General features: G+C 42.4%; 1 protein-coding gene across 1 annotated transcript in view; it reads left to right on the top strand.

The window, feature by feature from the left end:
• Positions 1-2,520: 2,520 nt before the first annotated feature.
• Positions 2,521-25,091, top strand: part of CAND1 (cullin associated and neddylation dissociated 1) — a 34,244-nt gene continuing 11,673 nt past the window's right edge. Inside the window, exons 1-10 of the mRNA XM_056845885.1 lie at positions 2,521-2,653; positions 6,846-6,989; positions 10,832-10,986; positions 12,577-12,700; positions 13,041-13,297; positions 13,389-13,494; positions 14,074-14,219; positions 14,381-14,673; positions 16,588-16,729; positions 17,974-19,467. Of these exons, the coding sequence (XP_056701863.1) occupies positions 2,586-2,653; positions 6,846-6,989; positions 10,832-10,986; positions 12,577-12,700; positions 13,041-13,297; positions 13,389-13,494; positions 14,074-14,219; positions 14,381-14,673; positions 16,588-16,729; positions 17,974-19,467 (2,929 nt within the window). The 5' untranslated portion in view covers positions 2,521-2,585. The remainder of the gene's footprint in view (positions 2,654-6,845; positions 6,990-10,831; positions 10,987-12,576; positions 12,701-13,040; positions 13,298-13,388; positions 13,495-14,073; positions 14,220-14,380; positions 14,674-16,587; positions 16,730-17,973; positions 19,468-25,091) is intronic.

A 25,091-nucleotide genomic window follows, 5' to 3' on the forward strand; every position in this document is an offset into this window, starting at 1 on the left:
AACACTGGGCTAAGTAAGCTTGCACAGAGTGACATTGCAAGGTTACACTGTTTTTGTAGAATTTTCTCTATTCCAATTCCTGCTTTCTTCTGCCAATTCTTCGTACTCTGAGATTATGAGTTTTTATGAAATCCCAACGTATATTGCTTGTACCAATGAACATTTAGCTAATGTCTTCAAAAGAATTAAATTGTGCAAGGAGTTGCTTGATGCAGATTATGCCAGCACAACTTTTTATTCTAGCAAGAGAAAGAGTTATCATAGGTTAAAGTTTATAAAGTGGGTATATTTAAGGTAAACAGCTGAAGTACACCCTGCAATGGGCACTATCCAATCAGAACTAGGCACTCTTAAACCCCGCTGAATTCAATGGGAGCATGTGTTTAATTTCTCCATTCATTTCAACCGGCTTCCAAAATATCTAATTCTGGCTGGATTGCACCCTTTCTACATCCGAAGTGCTGCGGAGATTAAAAGATTGAAGATAAGCAGGACCTCCTTTTGTCTCTTACTTTATTATTCCAAAACATTATCAGCAATACCTAAAGCTCAATACATTTATCTGAACATAGAAAATTATTTATCTGGGCCCTTTGATAATTGGTTCATTCATATAATAATGCAATATTCCATACTTGGTAGAACCATTCACCTTTTGAAAGAGGTACAAAGAATGTATGTTTTGCTGCTATTTCCTATGTAGCAATGGGTTAGTATCTGAAAGGGAAGAATAACTTTTGGATCAGGACACCCCAACATTTTCTTAACAAATTAAAATATCAGTTTCCAATGTTGAATTTTTTAACAGGCCCAAATATATGTTGAAAAATCCACCACAGATGAGCCACATCCCACCTATTTCTATACCTAGTAGCTAACTTATGCAGAGAGAGACACGACTGAAACAGACTACTTTAAAAATTACTTTAATTTTTTTATAGAAATAAGCTTAGGTACTAGACAATTCCAAATTCTTCTCCATTCCTCTAAATATTGATCTGCCAGTCCCTATTCCATTTTTTACTTGAAGCAGCACTTTCTAGATTTAGTAACAAAGTATGAATGGTGGCAAATAAACTATCAGTTAGCTAATTGACACGTTATTTATTTATAAAAATATTTGTACCTCCCCTCCCGACACAATTATGTCCATGCAGTTGTAACCATGGGTATCCAATGAGGAACATGCAAGAGAGTCACATCTCCCCAGGATCCTACAGTTATTAATTATTCTAAAATGTACCCTGACACACCAACACTTCCATTAAGTCATCAAGAGCCAGTTCTGTGACCTTCCCTGCCAAATTACTTCTGCAGATATTCTAGATTACCACTGTAGTTTATTTGAAGCTCAGTTTTCTTCATGGTCAAGGGGACCATTAAAGTAAATGGGAGAGTACTTGGGAGTCCGTGTACTACAGAAGGAACCACTTCTCAGATTTTATATATGTGTAACTATACACACATACCCAAAGTTTTTCGTTTTCTAAAAAATAAATCAGAGTGGAGAAAGGGACTAAAGGATATTACCCTCTGTCCTTGCTTTACAATGGCAGAATCACTGCATCTTGAGAAAATAAAGGTTTCGATTAAAATTGTAGTCCTTATCCATTCCACCAACATTAGAAGCCTGGAATTCACCGTATCGGCAGATCACAAAAACTTAGAATTCAAAAGACTACGAATATATTACAACCATCATACAGCTGAGATTTTTTAAAAAAAAGCAGATTTAGACGGCTCCTAAACTCTTTTCTGTTCGGTCATCTCCCGCCCCGCACCTTCCTATCCACGGAGCGACACTTCCTCACAGAGAACACGATTCTGCCTTTCTCGTTCACACAACCCCCTAAAAGCACGTCGCCGACAAACAACTCGTACTCCGGAGCGCGAGAAACCCCGCTGTCCGAACTTCACCGAATCCAGTTTTATCATGAACGCATTGGCGACCTCCCATGGTGCAACGGGCTTCACTAACGGCCTCAACAACCTACTTTACATCAGAACAGAACTGCATGCTGGGATTAGAAGTCTTCACTTCAAACGAACGAGCGGGGAGGGAAAAGCATTCCTCCACTCCTTACTATAACCGTCCCACTCGCCATACGCCGCGTGCGTCTTAGCGTCGCGTGAGCAACTCCGCCCACGGCGTCAAGGAAAACCAATCGGAAGCTACGAAGGAGCGACGTTGGCGCGGCTGGCGAGGGCCTCCTTGAACTTTGACCTCAGGCCCGAGCGCGAGGCAACAGACGGTGGGGTGTTGTGCTCTCTACCGTCCCTCTGTTCGCTTGAGCGAGAGACTGGGCTTCTTTCTCTGCTCGCCGCCCTTCCTCTCGCTGCCTTCGGGCGTGAGTGGCAGTCGCAGAGGATGGTCCTGAACTCCGCTCGGCGCGCGCGCTAATCCTTCCTTCACTGTCCGCTCCACCCCCGCCTCGGGGAAAGGAGCGCGCGGAACCGCCGAGGAGGCGCCGCCGCAGCCAGGCCTAGGCTTCCGCTCCGCCCTCTTCCTCCCCCCCCCGCACAGCGTTGGGCGAAGTGGAGCTGTTGAAGCCGTGGGAGACGCGCCCCCCGCCGGGACCATCAACATGGCGAGTGCCTCGTACCACATCTCCAACCTGCTGGAGAAAATGACGTCGAGTGACAAGGACTTCAGGTGAGAAGCCGAGTCCGGCCTCCTCTCAGGTGGGGAGGACTGAAGAGCTCCTCCTAACTTCTTTCTGTGCTGCCTTTTGGCTGGCCCGGCCAGGCCGCAACCATTTCCCTCTAGCCCTTGAGTACCTCCAGCTCCACCCAGTCTACTTTCGACCAGGGATGAGGCCACTCGGGGAGCAGGATTTGAGACCCCGCTCCTCCTACTTGTGAGCCTTGCCATTCTTTAAGGAAAAAAAAATAGAGCTGCGGTTCGAAATTAGGTCCTGGTGCAGCGTTTTTGACGTTCCTCTTTCTGTAAAAGTTGGCTGCAAGTTTGCGCCTCCCCCCCTCTTAATTTCTTGGTTAATTTGTCATGTGAGGTGAGCTTCCCTTCTACTGTAAACACGCAAATGGATTACTAATACTAATGGTCCTATTGCAGGGTCTGTAATTTAAAAAAAACCCTTAATGTAAGATTTTTAAGTATTTGTTGTGTTTCTATAAAAATGTCTAACCTGAGCATAAAGGGGAGGGAACATATAATGAGGTTGATTTCTCTACACAAGTAATAGGGCTGTACTGGAACAAAAATACTTGGGTAAAGGATTAGGGACTGTGGTGTGTGCTATTGTATATTTGTGTTGCTGTAAGGATCCCACTAAGTACTTTTTGCATAGTTGAATATGTTATATTAATATGTATGCTTTGCTTCAGTTTCTTGTCAGATGTCTCGTTAGTTCCAGAATCTAAATCCTATTGTGTTGTTCATTAGATGTCCCATTCTGTTGATTCTATTGACTTCTCTATGTAATCTGCCTTGATACTCAGAGAGAAAGGCAGACTATAAATATAAGTAAATTAAATATAATAAATATTATATTTAATATAATATTAATTAAGCTGCTGGCGAAACGTCAGGAAAGGAAATACCAAGACCACGGTCACATAGCCCGGATAACCTACAAGAACCGATGAACTCTGACCGTGAAAGCCTTCGACAATAAATATAATGTTGCTAACTTCTGATAAGCAATAGTAACATCAATAACTAAAATAACAGATTTTTATTTGTCGCAAGTTTCAGTTGAATGATATGCGCATGCACTATTTTAGAGCCCAGGTTTGTCCTGCCCAGTATTGTCTGCTATGATGGACAACTCCTCCTCATGATCTCAGGTCTCTTTCACATCACTACTTTATCATTTAACTGGAGATTGACCTGAGACCTGCATGTAAAGCACTGAGCCCCCAGTCCTACCTGTTCTTCTACAAGAGCACTGCAGTGGTTAATTCTTTAAAGCATGGTTTCTTTAGTTTAATTTTAATAAATGTAATATGTAAAATGACTGCACAGATTTAACTTGCTTGAGGAAAATACCATACAAGCTCTGTCTAGACCAGAGGTGTCGAACTCCATTATTGCGAGGGCCGGATATGACATTAATGTCACTTGGTTGGGCCAGGCCATGCCTTGCCAGCCCATATCAAGAGTGGAGAGGGTGGCTGCCTTGGTTGGCTTGCGGGCCAGATAAGAGCTCTCAGGGGCCCAGATTTGGCCCCCTGGTCTAGACTATTACACTTTACAATTTTATGTGAGTGAGTGCATGAAAATATAAGCATGCTTGTTCATGTTACAGTTTACATGCTGATCATATGCTATTTTCTGAACAGGGGAGCTTTCTGTGTAGGAATTTGTCATGCTTAATATCATTTTCAAATTAGCATTAACTATGATTGTGGCTGGTTGGTGGATGGTGTTTGCCATCATGAGGCTAAAGTGTGGATTCGCACAATCATTTAGGCCCAAACCTGGGTTCTGAGCAATAATGATGAATGGGAGCAATATATCTGCATTACCACAATACCCAATTGCAAATTGTAATATCATACCAGACTGATCTTTTGTCCTGATTAAGACCTGACCTGTTCAGCAGAATACATATAGGCTGATTGCAGGCACTTCCTGAAAACTGTACTGTACCATTATTTTTGACTTGTCATGAGCATCTTCCTTAATGCATAGCTTCTCTATACAGATATTTCATTTACCTTTAACATTTAATACATCTTAACTGGCTTCTTTTTGACTTCTCAAGTGAGAAGTATTCTTAATCTGTGTAGAATACGAATATTACAACCATGAATAGGCATTTTGGAGCATATTGCGGGCATACATGCTTTCCCTCCATTTCTTTAAAACAAATTCCACCACCCCTTTTCCTTTTAGAGCTAACAGTGTAGCTTTATTTCTGCACCAGCATTAATGCTAATTGACCATTGTTTGGTACAACTAGGGTTTGAAGAAAATTTGTAAACTTTGATTAAAGTTCACCAGGATTAACATTCACATTTGTGCAGATGTAATGTTTAGCTGCAATAAGGGAAGGAGGTGAGGATACATACACAAGAGTGTGTATTCATGCAGTACAATTCTGAAATCTACACAGGGCTTCTCTGTGCCTTTCCCTCTTCTCTTTTATTTGGTATTCTGCACTACATTGCGCATGTTGGATCACCTCAGACCACTAGCCAGAAAATGTACTGATTTGTTTCCAAATTCCAATAGCGTATGTTTAAGAGTCTCTAATTGGTTGACTGGCAACAATTTAGTACAGTATGCTACAGTCCTGCTAGAGTCATATTATTTTGATATAAAATTGAACTGCTTTTCGTTCTGTTTTGTAGTGCAAATGGATGCCACTCTGTGTCCATAAGTTATAATAGCCAGTGGTGGTTTTAATTTGAATACCAGAATCATGTTTTGCATGACACTGGTCTTTTCCTATTTCTATATTCAGCTTTGAAAGTTTCCAACTCCTGTTCAGCAAGTGTCTGTCTAGAGGTTATTAACCAATAAGGGTCTCTTGCAGTCTCAGGCACAATGTCCTCTCTGATCAAGGGATGAGAGTAATTAGAACTTGGGCTAGCATCTTTTGCATTGTGTCCCTGTAGAATCAGCTACCCTCTGAGAGCTTACTTGAAGGCAGGTACAGGCAGTTCAAACATTTTACTTAAACATGTTTTTAAAGTGTAACTCATGTGGTTCTCACTGTATTGTCCTGAAGATTCTTGAGGATGGAGACAAACATGGATCCTGCCTGGCTTACTATGCACTTTGAAAGGTGGCTTTCTGGTGCATGGTAGTTGGCAGTGAAGAAGGAAGGGAGGTCTTGGAAAATACATTAACTTTTTAAAATCAGGATGGGGTTTCCAGATAGGTATACTTTGAGAACCGCTGTTGTAACGTGTTAGTTACAATTAGGGAATTAATGTGCATGTAAACAGTTGTAATCAAGTTTGTACTTAAGGTTGCTTAATCCAGATTAATTACTGTTTTAAAAATGTGAATGTCTCTGAGCAGTGGCCTGATATTCCACATTTTACTGTGCTCCCTTTCCTGGGCCTTTGAAATACAGTCCAGTTCTATAGTAAATGTGCTTTTTTAATTATTCAGCAGTCCCTTTAAATCCAAAATAGAATGCAAAAGCACTGATGGTCAGGTACCCTAGTGATAGAGGGGTAGACAGGCAAAAGCATGGAAAAGGAAAATAATATTTATCTGTCAAGGCTGAATTGACTAAAGCAAACATTATGATCTTTTGTTGATGCTGGAGAATTGTTTTGTATCGGTAATTCCATGGTTCTAGGGTACTTTAACGTAAAGAGATCACATATGCTAGCTCTTATCATTTAAGAAGATATTATAACAGTTTGAGTGCCCAGCTTTCTGGGGGTAAAGGGAAGATGACTGGGAAAGGCACTGGCAAACCACCCCATAAACAAAGTCTGCCAAGGAAACATCGGGATGTGATGTCACCCCATGGGTCAGGAATGACCCGGTGCTTGCACAGGAGACCCTTACCTTTTTTTTTTTTAATAACAGTTTGAACATGAAGGTGCTGTTGAGGGTGACAGTTTTATCAGTCATAAGGTTTCTTTCAGTCTGATCAGTCAAAAGTATTGTTACATACCTGTTATGTATTTGGGGTACAAGAACACACAACGTTGTGTTTCATACATCGTTGCACCTGATGGTGGTGCTTTCCCCTGCTGGAAAAAAACTTCTGCTGGTACAAACCTTTTGCACTGAAGAAAGTGCTGCTGCTAGCAGAATTGATCTGTGGAATCCAACCTTAGATTTGTTGTCTTTTGTTAATAGATTTAAGCCTATTGCAATTGTGCATAAACTGAAATGTCTTTTTAAATATACATAGGTTTATGGCAACAAATGACTTGATGACTGAACTACAAAAAGATTCTATTAAGTTGGATGATGACAGTGAACGGAAGGTTGTGAAGATGATTCTGAAGTTGCTGGAAGATAAGAACGGTGAAGTGCAAAATTTGGCAGTCAAATGGTAGGTACAGTTCTATGGCTAAAAAGTTTCTCATTTTTGTGCACTGACTTGATTGTACATTACCAAAATAATTGTTTTGCTAGTTATGATGAGGCGAGTCTAATCCAACATTCTGTCTGCAGAAATGTCAAACCTGTCCTTGTGAAATTTACCAGTGGGGCATGATGAAGGAAGATATCTCTTACGTTTGTCCCATGTTTTTGTGATGCTATGTATACTAGTGGCCATCACAATATCATGTGGATATTGTTATGTAGATTGATTGTTACATGAACACTTGTGTCTGTCCTGAGCCTCTTGCCAGTTGGTTTTATTGGATGATCCTGAGCTTTGGTGCTGACAGGAGGAAAATCTTTTTCCACACAGTTAATGATTTTGTAAACATCTGTTGTGTCTCCTCTTATTAAGTTCCAAGGGATAGGATAGGGTAGAATTGTGTCTTTGAGATCTGTATTTTCTCTTTGAACTATGAAAGTGCAACAAAAGTGCATCAGTTTTTACTATTGGAAAGCCACTTGTCATTACTTTGGACCCTGTGTATATAATCATATAGTGCCGGCAGAGTTCAGCTATGTATTTTAGTTAGGTGATCAGATCAATGTAACTAAAGACAGGATTAAAAACAAATATTCATCAGTTTTTGTCTCTAATGTGATGATGCATCCAGTTTAAAATTATCTGTTGTCTACTCATTTGGTAAGCACTCCATTTTTGTGGAAATTCTGAATAAAATTGGTAGCTGAACGTTGAGTATTTGAACATTTCATGATGTAACAGAAATATTAAGTAATCATACATATGATACAGCAGAATTTTCATTTTGCGTTGGAAATAGTAATTTTTGTGTTCTGTAAGTGACACTCACTGTAGCTATATTTAACTTTGTCTTTGAAAGCAATTTAAATTTGTAAAGAAACATTTGAGTTTTCCGTTTTACAATGTTTATGGAAAACTTGGTTGTTTTCGTCCTTGAACTGTAGCTGTGCCAGAGGTGGCAATGAGTGAATGTGGTTTTTAGCTCATAAAAGGCAGGATACCTCTCTTATGTTGACTCAGCATAATTACTGTCAAAATGAGAGTAGTCTAGTTTCTACATAATGTCTGGGAATAGCCTCAGGGTTTCTTTTCATGTAAGTTCACATTGTCTAATTGACATCAAGCATGCCTTCCCACTGACTGTTGTCTTCCCAATGCAGTTTTGTTTGTTCATTTTGATGTTCCTACCCTAACCTATTTGAAAGGTGGTCAAGAAAATTTCTGTAGGAGAAACTAAATATGATCGCTTGGCTTTATACTTGTGGCAACAATATCTAGACTTGTGAATCTCGTAGACATATTAACCAATGCTTATGTCTGTCGGATTGGTTGAGAACATTATTCTCAGATTTTAGCTTAATTACTTGAAAGAATAGTTGTCGCATTGTGCTAAGGAATTATCATGTAGCTTTAACCATACCTATTTGTGCACTCTGCTTCATGTGCTTAAGCGCAAGTTCTTTGCCTGAATGTACTTGAACATTGTAATATGTAGTAAATTGTGAGGTATATGCTTCTTTCTAATGATGCTGTGGCTACAGAACTTGTTTCCTTAAATAGTTGAGACTGTTGTAGGAGCCGGTTATTACTATCTTATCACTATTAGTGTGTTTATAGACTCTTAATTTTCTTATCTAAAATATGGGTTATTGCAAGAGCAGGATAATCTAGTTCTAAGAATTCCCCCCAGTAATCATGCCATGATAATGTAGCTGCCAATTCCACCAGCAGCTGTAGTCTGTGTGGTTGGAAGTGACAGATGCTCATTTACCATATTTTTCGCTCCATTGGATGCACCTTTCCATAAGACGCACCTAGTTTTTAGAGGAGGAAAACAAGAAAAAATCTTGTTTTCCTCCTCTAAAAACTTGTCTTATGGAGCGAATGCCGGCTGGGCGCTTGCACGTCGGGACGGCGCGAGCCGGCGTTCCCCACCCCAACAGCCAGCTGGGAGGCGGGCGGGGCCGCACAGAGCTAGCCGGTGCACGCGCCCAGCCGGCTCTGTGCGGCCCGCCCGCCTCCCAGCTGGCCATCGGGGCGGGAAACGCTGGCTCGCATTGTCCCGACGTGCACGCACCCAGCCAGCATTTGCTCCATAAGACGCACATACATTTCCCCTCACTTTTGAGGAGCAAAAAAGTGCGTCTTATGGAGCGAAAAATACGGTAATTGATTGGAGGACAGTGGTACTGTAGCTAACAACTTTAATCAGAAACTCTGTTTTGGGTTCTTAATTTCTGATTCCTTTCTTTCAAAAAATCAGACTTAATATTAACCTCTGCAGGAGCAATGTCTTAGCTTCCTGGCTGAAACCCTAAGTTACACTTTATGCTCATTTCAACTGAATTCATTTGCAAACAGAGTGAATGAATCTACACTTCATTTGCAGAGCGTAGGTACAAAGAAGCCCTTTATTTTAAATAACCCTACCAGCTCACTCCAGTCATCCTTGGAGGCCCTGCTCCGGTTGCCTCCAACATCTGATGCTAGACAGGTAGCACGCTGAGAAATGGCTTCCTCTATTGTTGCACCAAAACCTTGGAACTGCCTCCTCAGGGAAATTTGTCTTGTCTCCCTCTATCGATGTCTCTTGTCAATTGGTGAAGACTTTCTTGTTTCACCTGGCATTCCCCCAATAATGGTTATTGGTTCACCTACTAGTGTTTGTTTATGTGTTTTTAATTGAATTGTATATTTTAACTGTATGTTAATTGTTTAAATGTTTTAATATTTTTTTAGGTGTCACTACCTTGTGGACCCTGATGGGTTGAAAGGCGGCATAAAAATGTCCTAAATAAATTATTTTTATTCTGAATAAATAATGTTTATTTGGGGCATGTGAACATGTAAAATTTTCATATTCTGAGTTACGCTGTTCATCTGTGTAGACTAGCAGAACCTCTTCCAAGGCAGGCAGAAATATTTTCTTAACTTTTAGCTTCAGGTCTTTTAACCAAACTTGCTGGAGATTGAAGCTTGTGCTTTGGAAAACAGCAAAGAGACGTCCTTAAGCAAATCATATGTAGCAGAGGAACCATAGAACATTTGAGCATTTTGGAGGATTTCTCATTTTACTGCTTTACAGATTAAACATCTGTTTTATGGGCTGGAAGGCAATCTCTGTTCTAAAGCATTCATTATGCTAGCTGCAGAAGATGCTTATTCATAAGCTATTAAACCAGTCCTAGCATTTTATCTGAGCAACAGTTGAAACAGCTGTAAAATGCAACTAATTTGTGTCAGTTCTGGCTACTAAGGAAAAATCTTTGTGATATGGGCAAAAAATATAAATTGAAGTGAAGAAGGATAGAGGCAAAATACATCCAAAATATCCTTTTGTTACTTCTGGCAAAAATCTATGTTGAGGCCAAAATTACATTTACAATAGTTATGCTTGATTTCTTATTTCTTCCAAGTATGATATACTTAGTTAAATTAAAGAAGTAGAAATTTCTTTCTTAGAAAGACTTATCCTGCCAGCCTTGTAGATAGCTGACTGTTCTAATTATGTATATATTAAACTGCATTTGCTTCTTGCTTACGAACATTTTTTAAACCAGTGACAAAAGGTGGTAAATGTTTTATAAGTTTTGCCCAGTTAACAGTATGTAGAAATTAGTTCTACACTGATACTGTAATGAAAATATAGGCCACACTTCAATGAAGAGTTAATTTAAATGAGCCAAACTAATAGTTTTACTTGTAAGTAAATAAATTGAAGAACACTGTTTGAAGAGAGTGGAAAATTTGAAAATTTGATAAGAGTCAGTTTTCACTTAATATTGTTTGGGTTTGTTTTATTGCAGCCTTGGACCCTTGGTGAGTAAAGTGAAAGAATACCAAGTGGAAACAATTGTAGATACTCTCTGTACTAACATGCTTTCTGATAAAGAGCAGCTGCGTGATATTTCAAGCATTGGCCTTAAAACAGTCATTGGAGAACTTCCTCCTGCTTCCAGTGGTAATTTTTTTCTTCTCTGTATTATTTCTTTGTTTTGTTTTGGTTAATGATTTCAGATTTAGATAAACTTTTAGCAAACTCTGAGATTTATGTTAATTAGAGAGAGAGAATTAGAGGGAACCTTTTCCTGCTACCTCAAAATCCATTACTGATACGGGGTGGGGGGCGTTGATTCTTGCTGTTGTGTACTTATTGTAAATGTCTAGTGGGGTGTTTGGAGAAAGAAGGCACAAAGTTCAAGAACTAAAGCCTTCGATGCATTATTACTTAGTCCCTTGGCTGAGACTTCCACTGTAGCAAACCTTTCTACAAATACAACAATCTGAGCGCTATGTGGACCCAGTTCTCTTTCTGGGAGAGACAGCTGAACTGCATGCTCTGGATCTATTCTTGAGGGTGTCTCAATGCCTATTAAAGAACATGAAAGTGGTTATTATCTGGCGGGCTTTTACATTTTAACTGTAGTGTCTCATTCCGAAGTTAGTTGCCTAAAGAATGGGAAAGTCTGGCCTAGATTCCACAGTGCCAAAAAAAACCCTCCAGGGTACTTAGATGTAACCTACCTGCTGTTTGTAGTATTGTGTGACATTATTATATTGCATAGTGTAGCCCGGGATTTCTTGTGAAACAGGGTGTACTGTGCTAATGTAATATCAGGGTGTACCCTGATAATTTTTTGCTGAAATCTTGAACTGTTGACATAGTGTGGTATAATTTTTGCTTGTACTGTTTGACATTTTGAAGTTTTATTGTGTGAGTGGTGTACAGCAGTTAAATAGGCCTGTGGTGTCCTGGGCCATCAAACTTGTATCCCATTGAGTCACTTTCAGATATATAACTGACAGGTTGGATCAGTCTGATCAGTTTAATATCAGATACCTTCCTTTGTCTCAGCGTACTCCTATTCTCTTGCCTGCACTTTAGTGCATATTGGTTTAGTGCATATTGGTTTAACTGTCCAGTATTAACTAAATACATAAATTTTGGTTGCAATTAATTCTGTTAAAATTGCTTATTTAGTTAACTTGTTTTGTCCTGCCTTACCTTAGAAAAAGGCGACAAACAATCTACAAATTAATGGTGAGATTCCCACTGGCTTGAATGGAACTATACCATTTAACAGAATTATGAATACTTGCATCATGATAATTGAGATAAATTTGATTGATAGTAGTTTAAAAGGGTGAAAGTAATTGTAATCTGTAATTCAAGTTGAAGATTAGAAAAATCCATGAATTCAACACTCTGCAATTAACCTTGCTTTACCTGCTTGCTTCTTTAATATATTTTCTAAGTAACCTTGAGGGGGAAAATTAGCCCATGAGGGGGTATAGAACAGACTCATGTAGATTTATTGAATTGAAGAGTCCTTATTTTGTTCTTGTTTCCAAAATGCTGTACATTATCGATTTCAAGTAATCAGAATGACTTGTTGCATAATTATTTCTAAGCAGTCTTTCACAGTATAGGCTATACTTGTGTACTGAAAATCTCCATCAAGTAGATACTGATAATTTTATCAAAGTTGTAAGAATCTATAATTATGTGTATATTCTGATAAATATGTTATGGGTTTTGTTGTACATCCAGGTTCTGCATTAGCAGCTAATGTCTGTAAGAAGATCACTGGGCGTCTTACCAGTGCTATTGCTAAGCAGGAAGATGTGTCTGTTCAGCTAGAGGCTTTGGACATAATGGCTGATATGCTGAGCAGGTAAATATATGTATGAGAAAGATGGTGGTAGACAGTAATTGGCTAAATTGTTAAAGTTTTGTAAGTAATTTCTGTGCAATTGAAATATGTGGAAATTGTTTCCTGAGGAGAACACAAATGAAGCTGAGTGCAAATGCCTAATACATTGAAGAATACTAATGCAAATTGTTTTAAATTATCTCAATCACTGAAATTAATCTCAGTGATAGAACAGAAGAAGCCTATGTAAGCCTTGCTTGGAGAAAATAAATGAATGTAACTGTAGAGAAAAACCTATTGTGAAAATAACTGGATGGCACAATGTGTTTTATTTACTTTGAATTTCTTAATCTATTTTAAGGCAAGGAGGACTCCTCGTTAACTTCCACCCCTCCATTCTGACCTGTCTGCTTCCTCAGCTGACAAGTCCAAGACTTGCTGTGAGAAAAAGAACCATCATTGCTCTTGGTCATCTTGTTATGAGTTGTGGCAACATAGTGTTTGTTGACCTCATTGAGCATCTGTTGACAGAGCTTTCTAAAAACGATTCCATGTCAACAACCAGGACGTATATACAATGTATTGCTGCTATCAGTAGGCAAGCGGGTCATAGAATAGGTAAAAACATTTTTATTTAAAATCTTGCTATTTTATGTTAATGGTTGCAAAGAGTTTCATGTGAATTATGAGTTCTCTTTTCTGCTGTCAGGTGAATACCTTGAGAAAATTATCCCTTTGGTAGTAAAATTTTGTAATGTAGATGATGATGAACTACGCGAATACTGCATTCAAGCATTTGAATCTTTTGTTAGAAGGTAAGGTTATCAGACATGTCATACATATTCTTAGTTTTCCTTGATCAGTTGTTCAGCAGTTGTTACTTAGGTTATACTAAGTGACTGTTGGATTGTGTATTTTTTTGGTATTAAATATTTTCTAAGTAATGCTACTTGTTGAATTGAATCCAACCAAACATCCTTGGAAAATACTCCCCCCCCCCCCCCCCGGTATTCCCTTCCCTCAGCAGTCCCTTTAAACCACTGGAAATATGTTTCCTGGAGTTCTTATGCCCATGTAGAAAGAAGCTGCACAGGTTAGGAGGCTGCAGCGAAAAGGAATAAAATTACCCTCCTCCCTCACCTGCAAACTAAATTCCGCTGATGGAACAATGTGAAAGGATACTTTTGTCCCCCTTCTTATTGCAACCCCTCAATCTGCGTAGCTCTTGTGCCACATAGATCCTGTAAACATCAAGGGTTCTTTCAAGGACTGCTCGGGAGATGGAAATATGGGACCAGCTCTGTCTGTATATAGTTTTTCTTGTGAACTCATTTAAATTGATTTAATGGTTTGTCTTTGACTGTTACCTAATTAGTGTTATGTTTATTATGCAGATGTCCCAAAGAAGTTTACCCTCATGTAACTACCATTATAAACATTTGTCTTAAGTACCTGACATATGATCCAAATTATAATTATGATGATGAAGATGAAGATGAGAACGCTATGGATGCTGATGGTGGAGATGATGATGATCAAGGTAACTTAAATACCTAAACTTAAGACAGGGAAATTAAAATAACCAAATAATAAAATAGTGTTTGTTCAAGGAAGCGTATTACATTCCAAGGGGTGATCAGTAGACTGCAAGATTTAATTGCGAGTATGTATAATGTTGTATCCTTCTGATTTTTTTCTAAGGGAGCGATGATGAATACAGTGATGATGATGACATGAGCTGGAAAGTAAGGCGTGCAGCTGCTAAATGCTTGGATGCTGTAGTCAGCACACGGCACGAAATGCTACCTGAGTTCTACAAGACGGTGTCTCCTGCTTTAATTGCGAGATTTAAAGAGCGGGAGGAGAATGTAAAAGCTGATGTTTTCCATGCATATCTTTCTCTTTTAAAACAAACTCGGCCGGTGCAGAGCTGGCTATGTGATCCTGATGCAATGGAACAAGGAGAGACGCCTTTGACAATGCTTCAGAGTCAGGTTAGTGAATGAAATATCAGTAATTTGTATGAGAAATGATGCAATGTCTTCTATAAGACAAGCTTTACAAGTTTTGCTGTCCTGCTCATCAAAAGCTTTCAGTGTTGTGCTGCGGACCGCTGTTGGTTTATAGAGGTGTAAAATGGCTTCAGAAATATTTGCTGTTTGGGGCAGCTCCTGGACTTTTCCCAAGAGATACGTTCTCTCGGCAGCAAAATGCAGAATCCAAAGGTACCGTGTTTCCCCGAAAATAAGACACTGTCTTATATTTATTTTTCCTCAAGAAGACACACTATGGCTTATTTTCAGGGGATGTCTTATTTTTATTAAGTATGGTACAACAATCTACATTTATTCAAAGATAGTTAAGTCGTCTTCTGGAACATCGTCATAACAATCGCGCCTTTCTGTGGCTCCAGGGGGGGGCATTTTTGAGGGTAGAGGTCCCAAACTTTCAGCGTAGCTTGAGGGGACCCTTCTTGCAAGAACCCCCAAGTTTTGTAAAGGTTGGGTCGGGGGGGGGTGAGATATGGGCCCCGAAAGGGGTCCCCCCTCCTTAATGTGCATCTCTGACGATGGGGGTTTGCAATTAGCAGAGCTTGCTACCCACGCCCAAAGCTCCCAGCCCCGACAAACAGCTGAGCTGCGGGGAGCAAGGGCGGGGCAGGTGCGAAGAAGTTTGCAAACCATGCAAAGCAACACATTTGCAGCCATGCAAACCATGCAAAGCAACCAGTTTTGAGCAAGCATCAAAATAGACCTAACCGATCTTATGAATGAGGGAAAGCCTGAGGCCACACAACTGAAGCCCCCCCCCCCCCCTCAAACCAGGGAGAGAGAGACTCAGGGGGCACCCCCCCCCCCCGCAGAACAGGCGAAAGCTCCTTTGGCTTCCCCCCCACCCACAGAAACTGCTCCCTCCCCACACACACACAGACTCTGCTTCCCCCCCCCACACACACACACACAGGAGAAAAATTATAGAGAAAAGCCCCAAAATGGGTCTTACTGTGGATGTCTTCTGTTCCATCAGGGGGCACACAGGAAACTCTCCGGGAACAGCAAACTGGCGGGAAGTCTTGGTACGCTGCATAGCCACGCCTGTCACTATGTCTTATTTTTGGGGTATGGCTTATATTTGCGCAAATGCTTAGAAATCCTGCTACGGCTTATATTATGGGTATGTCTTATTTTCGGGGAAACACGGTAGTAGGCTAATTGTATCTAAATATACAAATGTCATTTATGCGTGGGTACTTGGACTCACGTTCACCCTGTCTGACTTGGTTGTTCCTTGGAGTTCAGCATGAGCTTTCTGATCATTAGAAATGACCTTGCTGCCAGCCCTCGCAGTGTCCAGGTCTTCCCATTCCTCTGTTAACCCAACTCTACCCTGAGCTAAGCCCAGCTGAAATCTCCGTGCAGAAGGCAAAGATTGGGACACAGAAGCTTGCTTTCTCTCTCAGCCAATCACAAAGCAGCATGTAAAAAGGCAGGGATTCAAATACTTCCTGCTTCCTCTTTCTGAGCAAAAGGAAGGCTTGTTAAAACCGAGGCTTGGATTTCTCCCTCCCCTTTCTTTCATATTGCTCCGTTTTTGTTTTTTGTTCTTAAAATGCTTTTTTATGCGGCAATTTGGTTTGGGGTGTGGAATTTTCTGTCACTGAGCACTGCAAAGTAAGCCAATTACAAAGCAGCATTTATAGGGGCGGGACTTGATTTGAGCTTGGAGACTGCTGGTGCAGAGATTCCCAACTGGAAAGTGTGGGTCGAGCCAGCAATGAACGTCAGGTAAAACTCCATGCATAAATTACTAAAGTTTCCATATTTATGGAACAGCACTCCATAATTTGTAGGCATGTGCAAAGACTATTCTAACTGTTCAAGAATGTAACCAGTATATAATAATTACAGGTTCCCAACATTGTTAAAGCCTTGCACAAACAGATGAAGGAAAAAAGTGTGAAAACACGTCAGTGTTGTTTTAACATGTTGACTGAGTTGGTCAATGTGCTTCCTGGGGCCCTCACACAACACGTTCCTGTGCTTATCCCAGGTAGGGGGAGAAAAGTTTGCCAACTTTTAATATTAATATCTGCTTCTACTTTGAAGTGTTACTATGTACATTTTTAGACTTGTAGTTCTCATATACGACTGCATGTTCTTTATTAGCCTTAGTACATGTATATTTGATATCCCTTTGGACTGTCTGATTGGACCCATTCACTCGGTTTATGTCGAAAGGTTCACACAAAAAATGTTCTGAACTGATTTCTTGTAGTGATGATACAGGAACTGCTCTCAGTACTGGCTAGTTATAAAATAGAGAATCATATTCTTAAAGTTTGGAAGGCAGTTAAAATTCAGCTAGGATTAAAACGGATACATTTGTTTTTGCGAAGATAGCAGACCTCTTATTTTTTGAGACTAAGGGTAAATGTATATAGTTTTTCAAATCCATTGTATGACACAGCTTCAGTATATCAAATATTGTGAGGAAAATAATACTTTTAGAAAGGAATGGAATAAGTTGGCAAGACTTGAAGAGAATGGTACAATTAGTAGAGATGAGAAGCAAGAAAGGAGTAGAAGAGCATTAAATGATGAGTGAAGAGAAAAAGCAAATGGTAAAGATCCATGTAAGGAAGAGAAAAAGTTTGTAGCTGTTAGTCCAGAACTACTTCCAGTTTTCATCAAAATTATGTGAAACCTGAGTGGCAAGTGTTAGGCATAGGAAAGCCTTAACTAGATTACAAAGATGCAGTTGTTTTAGATGTAAAACTAAGATTTAATCTTGCTCATCATTGCTCGCTGAGATGCATAAAAAGGCCAGAACCTGTAACTTTGGTGATAATGGTAGTAAATACATATATGTAAAAAGTGTGTGCTTATGCAACTTTTGTTTGGGTGATTTTTTTCTAAGTGGACCGAGTGGGTAAGCAAGATTAGCTAAACGTTTTATCACTAGTGGATAACATTGAACCAACAAACTATCTCTGTCTGGCTCAGAGCATCTGCTTGGCATGCAGAAGGTCCCAGGTTCAATCCCCAGAATTTCCAGTTAAAGGGACTCGGCAAATAGGTGATGTGAAAGACCTCTGTCTGAGACCCTGGAGAGCCGCTACCGGTCTGAGTAGACAGTACTGATTTGATGGACCATAGGTCTGATTCAGTATAAGGCAGCTTTATGTGCTTTATATATAGTCTGTGGTTAGATTAAATAAGGGTGGAGCAATTATGAGAAGCAAGCATGTTTTGATGTATTAAATCTGTGAAATAACAACTTTTATTCTTTTACAGGCATAATTTTCTCACTCAACGACAAATCAAGTTCTTCAAATCTAAAGATAGATGCTTTGTCATGTTTGTATGTGATCCTGTGCAATCACACACCCCAAGTTTTTCATCCACACGTTCAAGCATTAGTGCCTCCTGTTGTAGCATGTGTTGGGGATCCGTTTTATAAGATAACATCAGAGGCACTTTTGGTTACCCAACAGCTCGTGAAGGTCATTCGCCCTCTAGATCAGCCTTCCTCTTTTGATGCCAATCCTTATATCAAAGATTTGTTTACTTGTACTATCAAGAGACTGAAAGCTGCTGACATTGATCAGGAAGTAAAAGAGAGGGCTATCTCATGTATGGGCCAAATCATCTGCAGTCTTGGTGACAATCTAGGCTCTGATCTACCCAGTACACTTCAGATCTTCCTAGAGAGACTGAAAAATGAAATCACCCGACTAACCACTGTGAAGGCTTTGACTCTAATAGCTGGTTCTCCTCTGAAGATAGATCTGAGGCCAGTCTTGGGAGAAGGTGTCCCTATTCTTGCTTCCTTCCTCAGAAAGAATCAGCGAGCTTTGAAACTGGGAACTCTTTCTGCTTTGGATATCTTAATCAAAAACTACAGTGACAGTTTGACAGCTGCTATGATTGATGCTGTCCTGGATGAGCTTCCACCTCTTATCAGTGAGAGTGATATGCATGTGTCACAAATGGCCATCAGCTTCCTGACAACACTAGCTAAAGTTTATCCTTCCTCTCTTTCCAAAATTGGTGGCTCCATTCTGACTGAACTTATTGGGCTAGTGAGGTCACCTCTGTTGCAAGGTGGAGCGCTCAGTGCCATGCTAGAATTTTTCCAAGCTCTGGTTGTGACTGGAACAAATAATTTAGGATATATGGATTTATTGCGCATGCTAACGGGCCCAGTGTACTCTCAGAGTACAGCACTTACTCACAAGCAGTCTTATTATTCCATTGCCAAATGTGTAGCTGCCCTTACACGGGCATGCCCTAAAGAAGGACCAGCAGTAGTAGGTCAATTTATTCAAGATGTCAAGAACTCAAGGTCTACAGATTCCATTCGTCTCTTAGCTTTGCTTTCCCTTGGGGAAGTCGGACATCACATTGACTTAAGTGGGCAAATAGAGCTAAAGTCTGTAATATTAGAAGCATTCTCCTCTCCTAGCGAAGAAGTAAAATCTGCAGCATCATATGCATTGGGCAGTATCAGTGTTGGCAACCTTCCTGAATACCTCCCGTTTGTCTTACAAGAAATAACTAGTCAACCTAAAAGGCAGTACCTTCTGCTCCATTCCTTGAAGGAGATAATTAGCTCTGCAACAGTGCAAGGTCTCAAATCGTATGTGGAGAGCATCTGGTCTTTACTCTTGAAACACTGTGAGTGTGCAGAAGAGGGCACCAGGAATGTTGTTGCTGAATGCTTGGGCAAGCTCACTTTAATAGACCCAGAGACTCTTCTTCCACGCCTCAAAGGATACTTGTCATCAGGTTAGTAGATGTTCTTATTGTCGTGTATTGTCTTGAGGCAATATCCACAACTCGCTTGTTACAGTATAATCTTATAAATTTTTGATAGATGCAGGCTAAAATAAATGGATTATCGATTTGAGATTGACAGAGCAATCCTGAAGGGAGGGAGTGAAAGGTCTTGGAGTTGGCGTGATCCCTGTGGTGGCGTTAGTGCCACTTGCACTGGCTAAATTGGCACTTATGCTGGCGCCAGGGAGCTGCAAGGCAGTGCCATGCATGGGTGCCAGCACAGCCACCACAGCAGCATTTTCCTGGCATAAGGGCTTGCGCTAGCACTGAAGGGGGCTTCGCTGTGGGCCCTTTTGCCCCGGGAATGCCCCCCTTTGCCATCACAAACCTACACCTGCAAAAAGGGAGGCGTAGCACAATGGGTATAGATAACATGTATCTAGCCTACCTTATATAATAATTCCATGGGGGAAGACTTTAAAGATTAATGTTCATTAAGTATACATGGATTAAATCTGTGTATACCCTGGGACATATTTGGGCTGATATTTAGGAACTGTGAGAGACTTCTAGTTAACTGAGTCAAACTTGATTAGTTACTACGGAATACAGAAGAGGCTAGACAGGAATGAATTCCAAAATGCAATGCGGAGAAATCAAGGCATGTCAGTGTACTAAAAATGCAACATGAAGCAATTGCATATTGCTAGTGGAAGAAGTTATGTTATCTAGATATATCCAACCATGGCTAGTCTATATGGAATCCACCCTTGAATGTTGCTATAGTGTCCTCAAAGAAAAAGAGAGGCCAGGGACGGGATTGTTCAAAATGCTAAGGAAGGAGACAGGCTACCCATGAGAAGGAGAGACTAGGAACCAAGGATTAAAATGGACAGGGGGATAGGAAGAGGTGGGCTGGAAGGAAGGGGGTTGAGTGGCACAAAGCCAAAGGTTGAGCTAAATGATGGGGAGGGCTGTTACTGGCTGAGAGGGAGTTCTTGACGGGCTCCGAGGTGTGTGTATGCAAGTGTGTTTAAGTAACAGCAGTTTCATTCTCCTCTGAGGCTGCGGCGTCTTGAGCTGTGGGTTATTTTCCTCCATCTTCAGGGTAGGCAGGACTAATATTTATTAATTTTGCTAACTTCCTGTCTACCCTTGGCGGGAAAATAGCCTGCAGACCTCAGTTCCGTCCTGCCTCTAGGGGTAGCAGGTAGCAAAGGAGAGAGCTCCGTGCTTTTTCTCTACTATTAGGATCCTTTCTGTTGTGCGTCCAGTAAGTTCTTTTCTGTGTGTGTACTCCACTTTTTACCCTCCTCTGTAGTCAGTCCTGCGTGTTTTGTCCTCTGTAGTGGTTTGTTTGTCTCCTTCCCCCGGAGTTCTCTCTGGCGGAATTTTCCAAGATGGCGGACGCCATCGTGGAGAGGGAGGACGATTTACTTTCTGAGCAGGATTATCAGCGGGGGCTGGTCGCATCCGCCCTGAAGGAACTCGCTCCCCCCAACGACCGCGATTGCGGATCATTAGGGGGAGAGCATCAGCGGAGTTCCCCTCAGGGCGAGAGAAAGGAGGCGGCCGCGCCGAAAACAAAAAAGGCGTGAAAAGCCGCGGCGCAGCTTATCTCTACGAAGAGGCGAAAGCGCAGCCCAAGAGCCGGCGCAGGAGCGAGAGCCAGGAAAAAAGCTCCCGCCTCCTCGCCAAACGACCGCAGGACCCTCCAGACGCCCCCCCCGGTACCATCCGCGGAGTCTGCCTCGTCTCTCCCGGCGGGAGTTGGTAACTACCCCCCCCCTTCTCGGGCGATAGGCGGGAGGCTTTTAACGCAGGAAGAGGCTGATAGCTGGGTTAACCTGGCCCTCCAGCGTCAGTGGCAGGCTTTTCAAGCCTTCCAAATGAGAATCCCTCCCTTCCCCAGGGCTGGTCCCATTGAACCCCCCCCCCCCCATCTTTCACGGCTCGTTCTAATTCTACTGAGGCGAGTGAGGGTTCCCCTGTAGTCCAGAGTCCCCCTACTGTTATCCAGGGACCCTCTACTTCTGGGCAATGGCCAACCAAAGCCGCCTTAAAGGGAAAGGTGGGGGAATCACTGCAGAACGAATCGCAGGGTTCGCTTGAATCCACCATGGGCTCTGATGAAGAGTTAGAGGAAGGCGAGTTCGAATCAGACGATGAGGCACCCCCCCCCCCGAGGAGCCGAGGAGCCGCCTTTTTAGTGGGGAGGATTATCAAGGACTCCTGGCTAAAGCCATTCTGGCCCTTGATCTGAATGAGGAGGAGAGTGACCCCTCTGATGCTCCTACCCCTAAGCTCAAGCAAGGGGTGGCGGAGTGTTTTCCAAGAAGGCAGACTCATAATCACCTGGTTCCTTTCCCAGAATTTTTCCTCAGAGCAGTTCATGACGAATGGGACAACCCGGCCTCCAATAGGCAGTTGCCCCCTAGTGTCAAAAAGTTATACACTTTAGCCCCTCATGCTATGTCTCTTCTCAAAATACCACTGGTGGACGCTCCTGTGGTTGACATACAGTCTCCGGGTCTGGTCCCTGAGGATGGGAAAGGTTCCCTGAGAGATCAATTAGATAGGAAATGCGAGGCATTAACTAGAAAGGCGCATGAGGCTTCAGCACTAGCCATTCAGGCTAGTGCAACCACGTCAATTTTTGCAAGGGCCTCTTACTTATGGCTAAAAAAGCTTATCCAGTTGGTACCTCCAGAGAACCGTAGAGGGGAGGGGGAGGTAGATTTCAACGATCCGGACAACAGTCCCGTCCCGACAAAGGGGATAAGTTCCCCAAAAATAATCCCCAATGACAACAGCACACTAGAGGTGGGGGGAAGGCTTCAGTACTTTCAGGAAACTTGGGCCTCCTTCTGCCAGGATCAGTGGGTTCAAACAATCGTTTCATAGGGATACCTACTAGAGTTCTCGTCTCAACCAAGGGACAGATTCGTTCTATCCCCCACTCCCTTCAAACTGGAAAAACGAAACAGAACACGCACTGCCATTCAACACCTCCTACACATCAAGGCCATAGAGTCTGTTCCCAAATTGGAGAAACATCAGGGAACTTACTCGATATTCTTCACAGTCCCCAAAAAGAACGGGGACTGGAGGGCCATCCTCAACTTAAAGTTTCTAAACAGAAGGATGGTCCTCAAACGTTTCCGCATGGAAACTGTCAAGTCCATCGTGGAGTCCCTCCGCCCCAACACATTCATGACGGCGGTGGATTTGATGGAGGCATATCTGCATGTGCCTATCCACCCATCACACAGGCGTTTTCTTCGATTTGCATATGGCCACTCACATTTCCAGTTCAGGGCCCTCCCATTCGGGTTAAAGACAGCTCCGAGGGTGTTCACGAAAATTCTAGTGTCAGTCATCGCGTCGCTCAGACAGGAGGGTGTCCAGGTGCATCCGTACCTGGACGACATCCTGATCTGTGCGAAATCCCAACATCAGTCCAAATTGCACACCACACGAGTGATTCAAGTCCTTCAGGAACACGGTTTTCTGATCAACTACAACAAAAGCAGTCTCACACCTTCTCAATCCCTGATCCACCTGGGGGTCAAGATAGATTCAAGACACAACTGTCTATCCCTCCCCTCGGAGCGCATACGAAAGATCATAGGCTTAGCATCGATCGTAGCCAAATCACGAACATTCAGACTCATGAAGTTAGCCAGACTTCTAGGACTAATGGTATCATGCATTGCCATAGTGCCCTGGGCCCGCTTCCGTTCCAGACCGCTTCAGTGGCAGCTCCAACCTTTTCAAAGGGACATAGCAAAGAAGAGGGACAGAGTTGTTACTCTTTCCCTCGAAACCAGGAGGAGCATGCGCTGGTGGTCTCTACAGTCAAACCTGTCCAAGCCTACTCAATACATTCATCAGGAACCAGTGCAGATATTCACAGATGCCAGCCTGGAGGGGTGGGGAGCCTCGCTCAACACTCACACCACGCAGGGTCGCTGGTCAGAGCAGGAATCCTCCCTGCATATCAACCTGTTAGAATTGAGGGCAGTCAAGCTCGCTCTGCGGGCTTTTGCTCCACTGATCCAGAATTTGCACATCATTGTGAGAACAGACAATATTTCCACGAAGGCTCACATAAACAAACAGGGAGGGTCCAGGTCATCGACCCTCCATCGCAAGTCAGAGCAGATCTTCCTTTGGGCTCAAGCAAATCTGAGATCCATTCGGGCAGAGCATATCAAAGGGGTTCTCAACATCCAAGCAGACCATCTAAGTTGCCACTTCGTAGACGAAGGGGAGTGGTCCTTGGATCAGGAAGTCTTTCGGCAAATTTCAATCAAATTTGGCGATCCCGTAGTAGATTTGTTCGCATCCGCCGAAAACTTCAAGGTGCCAAGGTTCTTCTCCAGGTATTATCATCTTGGGGCGGAAGGCATAGACGCACTTCTGAGCCCTTGGCCAACGGGTCTGCTGTATGCGTTTCCTCCCCTTCCCATTATCCCAAAAGTCCTCCGAAAGATCCAAACCGAAAGGGCCAATGTCCTACTAGTAGCCCCGTTCTGGCCACGTCGACCATGGTTTGCGACCCTGCGCCAGATGTCTTGTCGGGAGCCGTGGAGAATTCCCTCTCAATGGGGGACTCTCCGTCAGGACCACATGGTTCATGCAGACCCTCAATGGTTCTGTTTGACCAATTGGCACTTGAGAGGGGATCTTTACTAGACAGAGGTTACTCCGACAAGGTTGCTGACACCATCTTAGAAGCACGTAGGCCCGCTACCAAGAGAATATATAATGCCTCTTGGAAAGCCTTCGTGCGCTGGGCGAGAAGGAAGAAGGTTAACCCATTAAAACCGGGAGTGCATCAGCTTCTGGAGTTTCTCCAAGAGGGAGTTCATATGAAGCTTACCGCTTCCACCTTGCGTAGGCAGGTTGCAGCCATCTCAACTGTCGTTCCCTTAATTGAAGGGGTTCCTCCTTCTAGACACCATCACATCATTGCCTTTTTGAAAGGGGTCAAGCAGGGACAACCTCCAGTCAGGCATCACTTCCCGTCCTGGAGCCTTACCTTGGTGCTCAAGGCCCTTACAAAACCACCATTTGAGCCTCTTCGATCGGTCCCTATGAAATACCTTCGCATGAAGGTCCTTTTTCTAGTGGCCATTACATCGGCCAGAAGGGTCTCCGAGTTGAGAGCTCTTTCCATACGTAGCGGCCTTTGCGTGTTCCATAAGGACAAGGTGGTCCTTACCCCTGACCCTTCCTTTACTCCCAAAGTAAATTCACCTTTCCACAGATCGCAAGAAATCAATCTGCCATCCTTCTGCCCTAAGCCTTCATGCCCCAAGGAGCGAGCCTGGCACTCATTAGATTTACGCAGAGCCTTGCGCATTTTTATTAGGAGAACTGAGGGTATAAGAAGAACAGATTACTTGTTCATTGGAATTGCTAACCCCAACAAGGGGGAAAGAATGTCTGCCACAACTATTAGCAATACGATCAAGGCCTGCATCACTGAGGCTTATAAGGCCTCAGCAGTTCCGATACCACTGGGTATCACTGCTCATTCGCTACGTAGTGCCGCTACCACAGCGGCCTTTGACAAACAGGCCCCGTTAGAAGAAATTTGCAGGCTGCAACCTGGGCATCGACTTCGA

The sequence above is a fragment of the Euleptes europaea genome, chromosome 3 (genome assembly GCF_029931775.1).
Source record: "Euleptes europaea isolate rEulEur1 chromosome 3, rEulEur1.hap1, whole genome shotgun sequence".
Taxonomy (NCBI): Eukaryota; Metazoa; Chordata; class Lepidosauria; order Squamata; family Sphaerodactylidae; genus Euleptes; species Euleptes europaea.